Raw genomic sequence first — 15292 nt, forward strand, 5'->3', positions numbered from 1 at the left:
GCGTGTACTACCAATGCACTAGCATGTGGTCAACATGCCAGCATGCATGACCAATGTGCTACCGTGTACCAATATTCTAGCATGCACCATCAATGTACCAGCATGTGCCATCAACACACTAGCACGTACTACCAATGCAGTAGCATATGATCAACATGTCCGCACGTATGATCGATGTACTGCCAACATACTAGCATGTACCATCAACGCACTAGCACGTACCACCCCATGCCACCAATGTGCTCTCATGTACTGTCAATGCACCAGCACGTTGTCATCAGTGCACCAGCACATGCCACCAACACACTAGCAAGCACCATCAGGGTACTCGCACGTACCCTCACTTTTACAGCATGTGCCACCAACACACCAGCACGTATGCCAACGCGTTAGCACATGTGATCAATGTACTAGTGTGTACTACCAACGTACTAGCATACACCATCAATGTACCAGTACTATCACGTACCCTCACGTGCCATCAATGTACCAGCCTGCACCATCAACACACTAGCATGCACTACCAATGCACTACCATGTACTGCCAATGCACTAGCATGTGTGATCAGTGCACTAATGTGTACTATCATACCATCATGTGTTACCAGCATACTGACATGTACTATCAGTGTACCAGCATGCACCATCAATGTACCAGCACGTGCCATCAACTTACTACTATGTACTATCCATGCAATAACATGTGATCAACGTGTCGGCATGTATGATCAATGTACTACCATGTACTGACATACTAGCACATGCTACCGATGTACTGGCATGTACCACCCCGTACCAACGTGTTATCGTGTACTGTCGATGTTCAGCATGTTGTCATCCATGTACCATCACATGCTATCAACACACTAGTGTGCACCATCAGAGTACTAGCATGCACCATTAATTTACAGCACGCACCAACACACTAGCACGTATGGCCAATGCACTAGCATGTGTGATGAATGCACTACCACACACCATCAATGTGCCAGCATGTACTATCATGTACCACCCTGAACCACCCATGTGCTACCATGTACTGTCAACGTACTAACGTGTTCCATCTCGTACCATCACCATGCTATCCACACACCATCAATGTGCCAGCACACACCAGCGCACCACACACCACCCATGACCCAAGTCCGCCCTGGCCCTACTAAAGGCACGCACTCGCATAGACAAGGGGGGACAGGGGGACAGGAGGGCAGGGCCCACCCTGTCCCCAGCACAGCACCAAGTGTGCTCCCCGCATCTGCGCGGGGCCTTCTGAGCGAGCTGCAGGCCTCCCTCCTGGCCCCTGACCCCCGCTGCTCCGGTTCGTCTCTGCGAAACAGCAAGTGCCTTTCCCACCCCCTGCGGACCCGGCCCTGGCCCCCGCCCCTGAATGGCACCGGGGCAGTGACCCAGTCCGCCAACCCCCACGCCGGCCACGGGCCACCCTCTGGGGCTGCAGATACCGACGTGGCGAAGAGCCCCGCAGGGCCAGTGGCAACCACGGTGCAGCGTGCACGCGGCGTGCGGCCCCAGAGCCCTCTCGAAGGACGCCTCGCCCTCGTCTCCGGCCGCACAGGCTGTTCGCCCAGCCCGGCTCTGCCGCCATGACACTGGACAGAAGCCTCTCCGTAGCCTCCCACACAAGGCCCCCCCCCCTCGGCCCCCCGCCCAGGACGCACCTGTTGTTGTGGGGCTGCCGGCACATGCAGTACAATGCGCTGGGGTCGTACGCCTCGCCCTCGGGCTTGTGCCGGCCCGAGCCTCTGGGGCCCTCCCCTGGGGCCGCACGCCCCTCCGGCACCCTCTCTCGGCCGTCGCTGGCCGCCTGGCCGGCCGCGGGCTCCTGCAGGCACGGCGGGGAGCTGTCCCCCGCGTTGGCCGCCTCCATGCCGGCCCCCCCCGCCGGGTCCCCCTCCCGACGCTTCTTCCTCAGGCGACCCGGGGCGCCTCTCGGGGGCCGGTCGGCTGGCTCTTGCTCTCGCTTCCTCCGCAGGCGGTTCTGAAGTTCCTTCAGGGTCAGCCCATCGCTGTCGCTGTCCGAAGTGTCGTCCTCGCTATCTCCTCCCTCGGCCTTCGTGGCCAGGCGCTCCTTGCTGCCCGCGGGGCTGGCCCCGGGCCCACCCCTGCCGTCGGAGGTGCTCTCCACGCTCCCCTCCGAGGCGGTCTCTGCGTCTGTGGCTGGGCCGGAGGCGGGCTCGCCGGGGTCCTCGGGCGACGCGGGCAGAGCCCGCCTGCCCCTGCGGCGGACCGTCGTCAGGAACTCCTCCACCCTCTCCGTGCGCTTCGGCTGGCGCCCGCTGCGCCGCAAGGACAGGCTCTGCTGCTGCTGCTGCTGGGGCTGCTGGGGCTGCGGGTCCACGGAGTCCGCCTCCGCGTCCCCAGCGCCCTCTCGCTTGGCGATGGTGGTCCTCCGAAACCCCCACGTTTTCCTAAACTCTTTGCTGGTGGGTTTGATGACCTTGGGGGCTTCCTCATTGCTCGGGTCACCTTTCTCATCCATACCTGATGGGGAAATGCAACCAGACCATGACCGGCATTAACGAGGCCGCATCTGCAGCGAGGGCGCGGGGAGCCACCGAGCGGGGGGCGGGCAGCCTCCAGCCACCCCCGTGCGGGCGAGCCACAGGAGTGCTCTCCTGCCCCCCGGCCGTGAAAGCACCCCTGGGGGCAAGTGCCCGCGACCAGGGTGTCCTCAAGTGTGGTGCAGGACATAACGCAAGGAGACTCTCAAAAAGAATCTTAACTGTTACATATCGAATGTTAAAAAAGAAAAACAAGCCTGGCTGGTGCAGCTCAGTGGATTGAGCACCAGCCTGTGAACCACAGGGTCGCTGGTTCGATTCCCAGTCAGGACACTTGCCTGGGCTGCGGGCCAGGTCCCCCATAGGGGGGGTGCAAGAGGCGACCACACAGTGATGTTCTCTCCTATTCCTTCTCCCTCCCTTCCCCACTAAAAATAAATAAAATCTCTCGATGAGTAAAAAACAACAGCCAGCACACCTACAGCTGTGCCACTGGGCTGCTTACGACAAGTGCCCACGAAAGAGGCAGCAGGAGGCGCCGGGTGAGGCGCGGGCGCGGGGCGAGGACAGGACCGGGGCAGGGCTCGCTCCGGGGCACAGGAGGCGGCTGCCAGCTGGCCGGCACTCTCGCCTGGGGTCGAGGACCGGCTGCCCCATCCTGGGTTGGAGCCCGGAGCCGCCGGGCTGGAGGGGTGCGTGGGACCCCCACCCCAGCCAGGCTGGGTCCTGCTGCGCCCCGAGTCCTGACTCCTCGCACACGAGAGGACGGGTTTGGGGCAGGCGGTCTCACTGCAGCCGCAGGCAGCCGGGACCTCCCAGGCTTGGCCGGGGCTCCCGTGCGTTTCCCTCCTCCACTCCTTCCCCCGCCCCCACCCCCCAAGAGACCAGGGAGGGGCCGTGTCTGCGAAGGCGGGGGCCCGCCTGGAGCGCGGGGGCCAGACGCGGGCAGGCGTACCTCGAGAGCTCCCGTCCGGGCCGTCAGGCTTCAGTCGTGTGGAGTCGCCAGTGGGGCCTCGGGCGCCGAGCCACGTTCCATCCCAGGGGGGCTGGTGCCGAGCGGAGACCTTCGAGACACGGAGGGCACGCGGCTCAGGACCACATGCACCACCCCCCTCCACTTCCCACCAAGTGTGCCCCCCCCACCCCGCTTCCTGCCTGGCTCCGCGCGCCCTGCACCGGGGAGCCTGGCCTCACGCTCCCAACCACGCAGGAGCTTGCCGGAACGGCCGTGGCGTCAGCCTGGGTGCCACCCCCGTCCCCGGTCCGAGGTGACAGCTGAACCAACCCGGGGCTCGTGGTGGCCCCAAAGCAGAGCGCTCTGGCCGGCGACCCTGGGCTGGGCACACCGCGCTGCTGGCACCCAGGAGGCAGTGCTGGCCTCACGGGGCCGGAAGCTTTACCCGGAGAGCCCAGCGCTGCACCCCCACCCCACCCCAGCAAGGCCGCGCTCCTCCCCTGCGTGCATGTTGGGAGCTGTTGAAACTGCTGACCCCTCGGCCTGGAACTCGGACTTTTAGGAGATGCACTTCTGCTCCTGCAAGGGAGCTCCCAGCCAGTCTGACGGCCCTCCCGCAGGGGCTGAGCCCTCGGCCTCCTGGGGCGTGCTCGGGGGAGGGGGGGGGGGTCCCCCGTGGGGCCCGTGCTGGCAGGCCTCCTGCGGAGCGGCTGGGGCCCCGCAGGCTGGGGAGGGAGCTGGCGCCCTGAAGTGCGGTGGCTCTCTGCAGGGGCCCCACCCCAGGGAGGACGCAGGCCCCGGCGGAAGGACGAACGCCCTGAATCAAGCCGTGTCCCCCCTGCAGCTCGAGCTCACGTGCCCCATCTGCAGAGTCTCTTCACGTCCGGCGTGCTCGGTGTGGCGCCAGAAACCCCGACAAGCCCTCCTTCGACGGAGCGCCCACAGACGGGGGTCTGGGAAGGGGCAGCAGACCAGCCCCCGGCCCCACTCCCCACGCGTCCGGGACCGTGTGGGCCAGGCCGAGGCCGCCTTGGGCACGCCGCGCCAGACCCAGAAAACACACCCCCGACGCCCGAGGTCTGGCTGAGGCTCCTTACCACCAGGGACACCTACCTGCCAGGCACCAAGAGCCTGGAACTTTCCGGAAGTCCTCGGCACAACACGAGCCTGGCCGAGGCAGGCGCCGGACCCGAGCCGACAGCAGACTGCAGACGCGCAGCCCCACGGTCGCAGCTCGCCGCCGTCGCCGCAGGGGGCCGTGGGCCTGCGCCCGCAGAGCTCCTGGAAGAAGGGAAGCGGGCGGGTTACACGCCTGAAGCGCTGACTCGGACCACGTGAATGCGCCAACACACAACCACGTGGGTCCGGGGAGACGGGACCCTGGTGCGGCACAGACCAGCCCCACGGACCCCACGGAGCAGCACGCGCGGCGCGTGAAAGGGCCGGGCAGCGGAACTGAACGCACGCCGCCGGCCCGGCCCTGGGGACCGGCCCTGCGCCCCCGCCGCAGGCAGACGCCTGGGAGAGACCTCCAGAGCCTCCACTCCCGACCGCCCACGCCTGCTGAAGACCCTTCCCCCGAGACCCCCCCCCAGGGCCCTGCCTGGCTGGCCTCAGCGTCCGCCCTCTCGGGTCCCCGGTGCCCAGGAGCCCCCTCCAGGAGGGCACGTGCCTCCCTGCACGCTCCAGACCCAGACGGCGGCGGCGCCCGCTCTCCAAACGCGGCTCCGTCGGCTGGCCCCCCAGGGCCCGGCCCTCAGACCCACCTCCCGCTCCAACTGCCTCCGCAACTGTGGTCTCCCGAGCGACCCGGAACAATGACCAACATTCTGGAGCCCCTCCCTTTAAAGCGACAGTGGCCATCTCCCCGAGTCACGGCCACCGAGCGCCCACAGGGGGTAGAGCCAGCGCCCCGGCAGCCTGACTCCCGCGAAGGGGCCGGAAGGAAGCCTCGCGCACACGCCTCACGGCCCCCAGCACGGAACGGGGCGTGTGTTCAGGGGTGACAAGTCCAGCCCACGTGACTCTGAGAGGTGACCCCGAGTCTGAGCTGACGTGGGTGCCGGACAGTTCTCCAGAGAAGCTGAGTTACTCCCACTGGGGCGGCGAGAGGGCGGGCCGTCTGAGACCCGTCCGGTCGCTCAGACGACGCCTCGGCTCCCTCGGCTGGACGCCTTGACGGCCGCAAAGCGGACTCCTGCCCACTGACTCCTCCTCGGCCCAGACGCCTCCACGTGGGCGAGACCGAAGTGGCACGGCTGCAGCCCGGCGCCGTGCCCCCGGCCTCTCGGGGGCCCCGGTCACAGACCCGCGCCCCCGCCACGGCCACAGCAAGTCTCTCCCGAGGACAAGGGGTGCGCACCCTGCCCCCAGGGACCTCGGAAGGCGGCTCTCCGACCTCCGGGCCTCAGGGCCCCGAGGAGTCCAGTCCCCGCCAAGTGTGCGGCTACCGCCAGTGTGCACACGGGGCTTCCCAGGCGGCGGCCTTCCCAGGCGGCGGGCGTCCCCTGCCCCTGCTCCACGCTACGAGGAGGCGGGCCCAGAGGGCCGGCCGCCGCATGGAGACAAGCGCTGCGGGTCTCCGACCGACGAAGCGCGGAGGCGGCACGTCCACCGGGTGACCAGGAGGACAGGACCCCCGGTGCCGCCGGCACCGCCTCCTCACACAGCCTCGCCCGCCTCCGGGAAGCCGTGGAGAAGGCTGGTGTCGACGGAGGCGAGCTCTCCGAAACCCTGGCGCTCGCTCACCCGCAGGCTGAGACTGGAGCGCCAGCCACAGACACTGCCGGTGGCTCTCCCAGACCCACGCCCCCGGCTCTGAGAAAACGCCGTCCGCCTGCCACGGCTGCCGCCACCGGGGCACAGTGCGGGCGCATCCGGGAGCCAGCAAGGCCTCAGCTGCCCTGTCGGGGACGCTGCGGGAAGCGGCAGCTCCACCCCCCGCCCGCTCAGCGGAGAAGGCAGACGACGATGGCCACAGAGGACGAGCCTCACCCCCCGTCCAGGAGAGGGCCCGGGGGCTCCGGGCGCCCGCGGCCCCAGGATGAGGCACTGCTCCAGGTGGGTGGGCAGCTCGCACGTGCAGCCCCCGCCGCGGACCCGAGCGCTGCCCCCCAGACCGGCGCCTGCAGGCCGCCCCGCGGCCCCCGCCCGCCGCCTCTCACAATGCCGGGCTGCCCAAGCCCCCTTCTCCAAACAAAACCGGAAGTGCCCTCCCACACACCACAAGTCGCTCACACGCAACCCACGGACGCCGGCTGTGTGACAGTTGCGAGATTGAGCCGGGCAGCTCCAGCTGGTCACTCGCAGCTCTGTGTGCGCCCAAACCCTCCCCCCACTTGACCTCTGACACAGCCGGGGCCTGCCAGCCAGAGCCCGTGACCCGAAGGCCCAGCGTGACCGCGTCGGCCTGAAGCTCTGGCGGCCGCCCCGAGGTGCGCGGTGCCCATGCCGGGCGACAGGCGGCCCTTTCCTGTGGACGAGGAGGGACGCGGGGACACCAGCCAGCAGCCCCTCGAGCTGCAGAAAGGGAAGCAACAGGAAGGACTCCTCCGAGGCAGCCTGCCACAGCTCAGCCCCCACGGACGGGCAGTCCGTCCCCAGCCGTGCCGAGCCCCGAGAGCCCCATCGCTCGGGACAGCGACGGGAGAGGCCGCACCTCGGGCTCCAGCAGCGGCCACCCTCGGCCTGCAACGCACGAGCAGTCGGGCTGGGGCCATGGAGTGCCCCGCCCACGCAGCTGAGCGCCCACTGCACGGACCCCTCGGGGCCCTGGGGGGAGCCCGGGAGCGGCCCCTGCTGCCTAGGTGCGCGGCGGCGACAACAGCCGACCCCGTCACTCAGCACGCTCTGCGGGGCGGGGCTGGGCCCCCCCCCCGCCCCCCGTTCCAGGGCAAACACAGGCGGCCCCCTTGGCGGGCCGCCAGCACGCAGGCTCCTGCGCCCTCTGCATAGCGGCGCGGCGCCTCCCCGGCCGCTGCACCCACCGGGCTCCAGTGGCGGCGGTCTGCGTGTGCCCCAACTCCCACGTGGGACCCCCCCACAGCGGTGTTCGGGGGGGCCTCTAGGAGGGGCTCAGGTCACCAGGGCGGAGCTCCGTGAATGGGACCAGGGCCCTGAAAGAAGTCCCCGGAGAGCTGGCTCCCTCGCCCCCGGCCTCCCCCCACCCCGTCTCGGGCCCGGAGCCGCGGGAAGGAAGCGGGGTCGTGCGTGCACCCCGCTCCCCGGACTCCGTCTCGGCAGTCCCAGCGGCCCGAGGGTCCCCTGGCCCCTCCCGGTGCACAGGAAAGTGTGGTCTCGAACGCTGCACGTGCGGCTTCCCCGCCCCTACACCCCAGGAAACCGGTGCTCCCCAGACAAGGCCACCCCTGGGTCTTAACGATCCTGTGACCGACCCAGGTTCTCGGTCACACGAGGAAACCTGCCCCGTGGGGCAAGTGTGGCTATGCTGCGTGCCTGAGGACAGCCAGCAGGGGCCGGACCCCCAGACAGAGCCCCCCTTCCCAGCCCCGACGAGCGCTCCCGGGGCGAGCACACAGGAGACCCCGGTGCCTAGGTCCTTCCCAGGACACAGGCCCACGGGCCCGTGACCGCTGCTGGGCGTTTCGGGGGCTGCTCCCCAAGCCTTCAAGTCCAGATTAAAAATCCCGATCCTTGCCCTGACTGGCTTAGCTCAGTGGATTGAGCGCGGGCTGGGAACCAAAGTGTCCCAGGTTCGATTCCCAGCCAGGGTACATTCCTGGGTTGCAGGCCACGACCCCCAGCAACCGCACATTGATGTTTCTCTCTCTCTCTCTCTGTCTCTCTCCCCCTCCCTTCCTTCTCTAAAAATAAATAAATAAAATCTTAAAAAAAAAAAAGTCCCGATCCTGCTCGGCTGGTGTGGCTCAGCGGACTGAGTGCCGGCCTGAGAACCAGAGGGTCACCGGTTCGATTCCCAGGCAGGGCACACGCCTGGGTTGCGGGCCAGGTCCCCAGTAGGGGGCACAGGAGAGGCAACCCCACACTGATGTTTCCCTTCCTCTCCGTCTCCCTCCCTTCCCCTCTCTACAATAAATAAAATCCGACTCCCTCCGGCAGCTCAGGGCACTGCCGAGACCCCTGCGCCCTGCGGTGGTCCCCTGGGGTCGCGCCCACGGAGGTCTGTGTGCCGCACCTCGGCCCCTGACGCAGGCACTCGCGCCGTGTGCTCGCAGTGGGAGCCGGGGGCGCAGGTGGGTGGCGGTGTGCCCTGAGGACGCCTGCAGCGGGGCGCCGCGTGCCCGACACCCCGTCTCAGCGCTGCCCCCGCTGGCACCGCGCTGAATGGCACGGGGCCTGGCCCCTGCCCAGCAGGCGTCCGGCCTCACTCGACAGGGCTGCCCACTTGGGGAGAGGCTGTGCCCCAAACACTCTGACCTGTGACCACAAACTAGCCTTTTCCCAAAGAGCGGGTGTGAGGAAAAAAGTCTGGTTTAGCCAATTACGAACTACAAACACACTGCCCGCCTTCCCCAAGAGCCCCGTCCGACCGGCTCGAGGCCCTCTCGACCTGGCGGCCCCGCCCTCCCCGGCGGCGGCGGCTCCAGGCGTGGCCCCTCAGCCCTTCCCCGGTCCCAAGGTCAGGCCGTGGGCCCGCACTGGGGCCTCGCTGCCCTCTTCCCCGGAGCAGCGGCGGGACCCTCCGGAGGCCAAGGTGAGCGCCCAGCTGCCGTCAGCCGAGCAGCTGGGAGAGAGATCCGCACACGCGGGACACAACGCCCCTCTCACCCGGCGGTTCTGTCCTGGACACGCTTCCCGCCAGAGGCACCCGTGGTGACCTGCAGGCGCGCGTCCCGTCCCGGTCAGCGAGCATGGGCGGCACCACCAGACGTCGCTCCGGGTGGCAGGCGCTCCCCGGGGTGTGGGGCTCGAGCGTCAGACCCCTGGGAAGGGCTCCCCCTGAGCACAGGCCTGACCCTCGGGGGGCCCGTCACCCAGACGAGGAGGCAGGGGCAGCACTGGGCCCGCAGGGGCCCTCCGGGCACGCTGACTGCGGAGATCAGGCTGCTTCCCGCGGGGACCCCGGGGCCGCCGAGCCCTGAGCGTGGCCGGAGAGGAGGAGACACAGGCCTGCAGGTGCCATGCTCCGTGACCTGGGGACCTGTCCGGCGGATGGTGCGTCTCCGCTGGGGTCTTCCTCCCCCAGGGCCCACAGAGGCCCACATCCGGGTCTGGGTTGGGGCAGTGGGAAAGGTCCCCGCTGAGATTCCGCGGGCAGCAGTGGGATGACAGGGCTTCCCAGGGCGTCCGAGCAGGCCCGCGCAGGCTACTGCCCGCTCCTGTTGGCGCTGCTGGGGGCGGCTGTCGGTCAACTAGAGGGAGACGGCGCCATTTGCACCCACACCCCCGGGCGTCCAGGGCCAGGCGCTACCTGGACCTGCGTTTCCATGGGGGGCAGGGGACATCTCGGTGGGACCACTCAGCATCCCTGGTCTCATGACAATGGCACCCAGGAGAGTCCTACCCCCCCCCAAAACATGCCCCCCAAAGTGGGCGGAGTCCTCTGATGAGTGGGCGTAGGGCAGAGGGGCCCAGTGGCTTTACACCAGAGCGCCCCGGCCTCCACCCCTGCTGCAGCCCTCACAGCGGGTCACCTCTCTGGGCTGTGACTTTCTGGTCTGGGAAACGGAGACAATTGTGACCCCACAGCCCCCCCAAAGGGCATCTGAAATGTCACCAAAACCAGGCAGTAGTGCCAGCCGAGGGTGAGCGTGGCGAGGGCCCCTCGGGGCGCCCATCCCACCAGCGTTTCCTTGAAGCCCCTTGCCCTCCCCCACGGTCACGCGGGCTCTCCCGCCCGCCCCGGCGGGTACCTGGAGAGGGCAGGGGTGCCTCCAGGGCTCGGGCGCCCACCAGCAGGAGACTGGGACGTGAGGCCGAGGAGCGCCCGTGCCAGCGCACCCCCAGGCTGTGGCGGGGGAGCCCGGTGCCCCAGGAACGGGCGCGTGGAGGGAGGAGAGGCATCAGCCTCAGCAGCCACCGCCCCCCCCGAACCGCCCTGGCCACAGGCCCACGTCCAGGCCGCCCCCTACGGGCGCCCGGCTGCGACGTGGGCTTCTGCGGGTGCCCTGGCTGGTGCTCCTGCCTTCTGCGCAAGCACTTGCGTTGTTCTAACGCCGCACGCCAGTGTCACCTCTGTGACGCACGGCGCAGCGGGGCCAGCCTCCCCGGGGTGTGTGCCGCGTGGGAGGGCGTGCGGAGGGCCACCCCGGCGCCCGTCAGCACGTGGAAGCACGACCACAGCACCTGGCGCCCGTAGGGAGCAACGCCCGCCTCACAGATGACACACTCGGCCGCCGCCACCGGCTGGGGACACCCGGTCTGCAGCTGGGGCCGAGGGTGCTCTGACCGCGGGGCGCACAGCCGCCCGTCCAATGCCCGCTCAACCCGGGGTGACGGCCTCCCCAGACGTCGCTGCTCTGAGGGCAAACGGAGGCCTGAGCAGGAGACCATCCTGACCGGGGCAGCAGCAGACGGCCGAGGGCAAGATCGCACCGTCCGGCCGAGGAGAGTGCAAGCGTCAAACCCTGGCTGGCGTGGCTCCGTGGACTGACCTCCAGCCTGCAAACCAGAGGGTCACTGGTTCGATTCCCAGTCGGGGCGCGTGCCTGGGTTGCAGGCAGGACTCCCGGCTGGGGGTGCATGAGAGACAACCGATGGGTGTTTCTCTCACAAACTAACCTTCTCCTCTTTCTCTCTCCCTTCCAAGGAGTAAGTGAGTAAGATCTCAAGGAAAGAAAGACGAGGTCGGAGACCTGGACCGTGGGGCAGGCCCCAACCGGGAAGAGGAATCCCTGGGCTGCTGGGGGGCCAGGCCCACCTGCCTGCGGAGACAGGCTTTTGGGGCGGCAGCAGGACCCCCGACCCTCGGCTGGGGAGGACTGGGGGCCCCGGTGCCCACTCGCCCCCACGAAGGCCAGCCCAGGACCAGGGCTGCCCCAGAGAGCTGCACCTGCTCACCTCCAGGCCCCAGCCAGCCGCCGGCCACGACTGCGGCCTCGGCCAGGGAAGACCCGGGGGGCCCGGGCACCGGCCGCAGGAAGGCGGGGAGCAGCCGGCCGCACCCGGTGCCTGCCCCCTTTCTCGCAAGAACAGCCTGAATTGAGCCCGATGCTACCAAGCAAAGGCCCTCAACCCGGGAAGCAAACGGAAGACGCCCATCGCCGCTTCTGAACCCGCGGCTGAAGTCACCGCCCGAGCGCGGCGCTGGGGAAGCGCTCTCGGCAGAAGGGGTCGCGGCGGGCCGGACGGCCCCGCGCGTCCCCACCGCGCGCCCGCGGGACACAACACGCAGGAGCCAGGGGCTCGTCCCAGAGGCCGCACCGTCACGTCCGAAGCGCAGGGCCCGAAACGCGGCTGTCGGGAGCGAGGCCGCAGGAAAACCACGGAGCGCTTCCCCGACCGCGGCTCTGCCGCCGCGGGGCCGGCTGGGCACGCCGCACCGGTCCCGGCACCGCCGCCGGCCCTCGGCCCCGCGGGCAAATTCTGAGGCCGCGCTCCCAAGACCGCGACACCCACCTTCACTCTCCCGCCGCGCCACCGGGCACGAGGCTCCAGCCTCACCCCTCCGCGGGCCACCGACAGGGACCTCGTCACCCCCAGCCCGGGCGGCGCTCGGTGTCCCCAGCAGCCACCGCGCAGGGCGCAGGGCGCCGCACCACGGCCGCCTGGAGCCGCCCCTCCCCGCTCCAGTGCCCGGGGCAAGACTCCAGGCAGACAACCTGCCGCCGCCGGGCGGCCCCGCCCGCAGCAACGGGCGCGGGAACGGAGGGACGGGGCGCCGCACCCACCGCCGGGCACCCGCACTGCCCGGCCGGCCTCCCGGGGCCCACACGCCGCGCCGCCTCGCCGGCGTGGCCCCCGTCACAACCGGCCGGCCCGCGGACGCCGCGAGAACGCACGCCTGGGACCGGCCCGGGAGCGGAACCTCGTCCCCAAGACGTCCCGGGCTCGGTCCTCGCCCGGGAACGCCAATCCTGCCCGCCCCGCGGCCGCGGGCCGCAGTCCTCTCGGCGACCAGTCGGCCCGCCGCGCCGGGAGCTGGCCGGCGCCGCCTCCTGTCAGGGCGCTGCCGCCGCGGCCGCACCGGGCGCCCGCCCGCGGCCCGCGCCCCCCACCCCCGCCGCGGGCCCGACCCCTCCCCCGCAGCCCGGCCGCCGCCATCTTCTCTCCCCGGCGGGAGCGCGGCCCGGCGCCGAGGCCGCGGCTCTGGGCAGGCCGGGCTCGGGCGCCGCCGCCCCTGCCCTGCCGCCCGCGCCCGAGCGCGGCCCGCGGCGGCCGGCCCCTCCGCCTGGCCCCCGGGCGCCACTGACCTCCACTCCCAGGCCTCTAGGGTCTCGCAGCCATTTCCTCCGGGCTCGGGAGAAGGAGCCAGCCGCGACCGAGCGAGCGAGCGAGCGAGCGAGCGAGCGGTCGAGCGCGCGGGCGGGGCCGGCGTGGGCCACCGAGAGGCAGGGGCTAGAGGGCCCACCCTCGCTCCGCTCGCAGGGAGCACGCCCGCCACCGAGACGCTGCGGAGCTAGAGAGGCCGCCCGCGCCGTGAGCGGCGCCCCCGCGCGGCAACCACCAGCAAAGGCCGGGCCCGGGCTCCACCCCGTGCGCATGCGCCCCACGTGCCGAGCCCAGGGGCCTAGGCTGGGGCGCAAGTGGCAGCGACCGAGGCTGCCAGCGGAACACCCCGGTGGCCCGGTTCCTGTCGGCGGGCTTCTGAGGGTAAAGCAGCGAGGCGCAGCGCCTCTTTCCCTCCAGCCCACGGCGCGAAGGAGCCCCGCCCGGCGGCTTGGGCGCACCTGCCCACAGGGGCCGGAGGGGAGGGGAGACGGTCACCGTCGGGGAAGGCGAAGGGCTCCGGCAGACGTGCGGCCTCCTCGCGGATCGGCTGGGCGCTGACTCGCGAGGCCCCCGCGCCGGCCTGCCCCGCTCGGCCGACCTCGCAGGGGAACTTCTGCTTCCTTGAGGCGCCCTGGGCCCTGGACACTCGCCCCGAGGCAGTAACCCCTTGGCCTCTGACCCCATGACTTGCCCCCACAAACCTGCTTCCTGTCCTTGCAAGTAGAAGCCCCTTAGCAGAAAGCCGAGAAACGCCCTACGTGCGGCCGACGCGCGCCCCTGACCCTCCAGGTCTCCCAGGCGCTTCCCCGCGCAAAAACCAGGACCGCGGGCACAGGTGCTTTCTGGAGTCCTCCCCTCCGGGACCTGCTCGTGGGTTTGAGACAGACGAGGGAGGGGACGAACATCCATCCGCTGCCTCCCGAACTCGCCCCTACCAGGGATCGAACCCACAACCGTGTGGTACCTGGGAAGACACGCCAGCCTCGGAGCCACCCAGCCAGGGCCAGAGGTGCCGGTCGGTGCACGCCTCTGGAGACCTCAAGGCCTGCCGTGCTCCGCAGAAGCACGCGGGGCAGCTTGCGTCCACAGTGGGGTTCCCGTGGGGCCACCTTCATGGCTTCGCAGGGACTGGCCCTACACTCTTCTGCCTCGGCGCTCAGGTCCGCCCTGGACCAGGCAGTGGGACGGCCAGAGGCCAGGCAGACGGGCTGGGACTGGCTGGAACTGGCTGGAACACGCAGGGCGGCAGACCTATGCACGCTGCCTGTGACTCCGGTGGACGTGCTGGGGCCTGGGGCCGCTCGCCGGCCGCCTCCCTACAAAGGGCCCCGCGAGGGGCACTGGGACAGGGACCTGCCTCGTGTCTTCGGCTGAGGGTCCTTGATGGGGCCAGGTCAGCAGCACCGCCCTCTGCAGCCACGACTGTGACTCTGGAGCGGTCTCAGGCCGGCCCGCAGGCGGGCGAGAGGTGCTGAGGACAGGGCCGGCGGCGCCCAGGAGGCGTGCTGAGTGGGGAGGCTCAGGGCGGGAGACCGAGCTCAGGAAGCCCCCGGTTCTGGAGGACCCCCGGGGCCCACTCTCGGGATCCCCCAGAAGAGCCAGCTGGGAGTCTGCGGGCTGAGGGCGCCCCTCCCGTGGGGGCCAGGGAGCCTCCCCTCTGGCCTCTCCAGGTGACCCCCGCCCTCGGGTCGCCGCTCCTCCTGGGAGCTGCCGCTCGCTGGGCAGAAAGGCCTCTCTGAAACTTGGGTTGGGTGTTTTTCGGTTGGACTCTACCTCCCAACAAACTCACTGAGCCTGAATAGAGAACCTGAATTTAAAAGAGTCTCCAGTTGTCTCAAGTTCTACCTTGAACACCCGCATCGCGCCACAGAACCCCGAAGCCCCCGTGGCTCAGAGGGCCTAGTGGGGGGGGGGGGGGCACAAAGCTCCACAGGCTTCCACGCCTCAGTGGGTTTGAATCTTTGGGAAAAGCTCCGATTGGCCTGCCACCCCCAGCCCGTGCCAGTCTCAGGGCCGAGGGCCCAGTCCTTTAAAACCGCCTCCTGGCGTTCAGCCCCCTCCCACCCCTGGGTTAGAGCCTGCTGCAAAGGCGGGTCCTGGGCAGAACATCCTGACCCCGAATGAAAACCCTAAAGCAGAGCACCCTCGGGGTCAAGTGCAACTTTGAGAGGCTCTGGTCCGACCCTCCCAGGGAGGTTCCAGCCCTTTCCAAGGACAACTTAAAGCCAAGCAAGGAAGCAACAAGTGGTTTTATTGTTACTCTCACTTAGGGACAAGGAGCAGCAGGCGGCACCGACTGGAGGCCAGGCTGGGGCAGAGGGGGCGGGGAACAGGATGAGGGGGCGGGGAAGGGCCAAGGTCAGCCCCTTCGCTCCTTCTCCGACCTCCGTCGCAGTTTGGGAAAACCCACACGGTTCTTCCAGAATGGCCGAGGCTGCCAGCGCCCTTTGACCCAGGGCCCATGGGC

General features: G+C 69.2%; 2 protein-coding genes across 2 annotated transcripts in view; one reads left to right on the top strand and one right to left on the bottom strand.

Moving 5' to 3' along the window:
* DIDO1 (death inducer-obliterator 1) overlaps nt 1–13034 on the bottom strand; it is a 34453-nt gene extending 21419 nt beyond the window's left edge. Inside the window, exons 1-4 of the mRNA XM_028523646.2 lie at nt 12807–13034; nt 4588–4755; nt 3475–3583; nt 1677–2499 (exon numbers count right to left, since the gene is read on the bottom strand). Coding sequence (XP_028379447.1) covers nt 1677–2497 — 821 coding nt within the window. The 5' untranslated portion in view covers nt 2498–2499; nt 3475–3583; nt 4588–4755; nt 12807–13034. The remainder of the gene's footprint in view (nt 1–1676; nt 2500–3474; nt 3584–4587; nt 4756–12806) is intronic.
* On the top strand, nt 6922–13016 carry LOC114506154 (collagen alpha-1(I) chain-like). The gene is made up of 4 exons (XM_028523647.1): nt 6922–7280; nt 8902–9148; nt 9433–9609; nt 11682–13016. The coding sequence occupies exons 1-4, from the start codon at nt 6922–6924 to the stop codon at nt 13014–13016; spliced, it is 2118 nt and encodes a 705-aa protein (XP_028379448.1).
* Nucleotides 13035–15292: the final 2258 nt, after the last annotated feature.

Source organism: Phyllostomus discolor, chromosome 9, assembly GCF_004126475.2.
Source record: "Phyllostomus discolor isolate MPI-MPIP mPhyDis1 chromosome 9, mPhyDis1.pri.v3, whole genome shotgun sequence".
NCBI classification, from domain to species: domain Eukaryota; kingdom Metazoa; phylum Chordata; class Mammalia; order Chiroptera; family Phyllostomidae; genus Phyllostomus; species Phyllostomus discolor.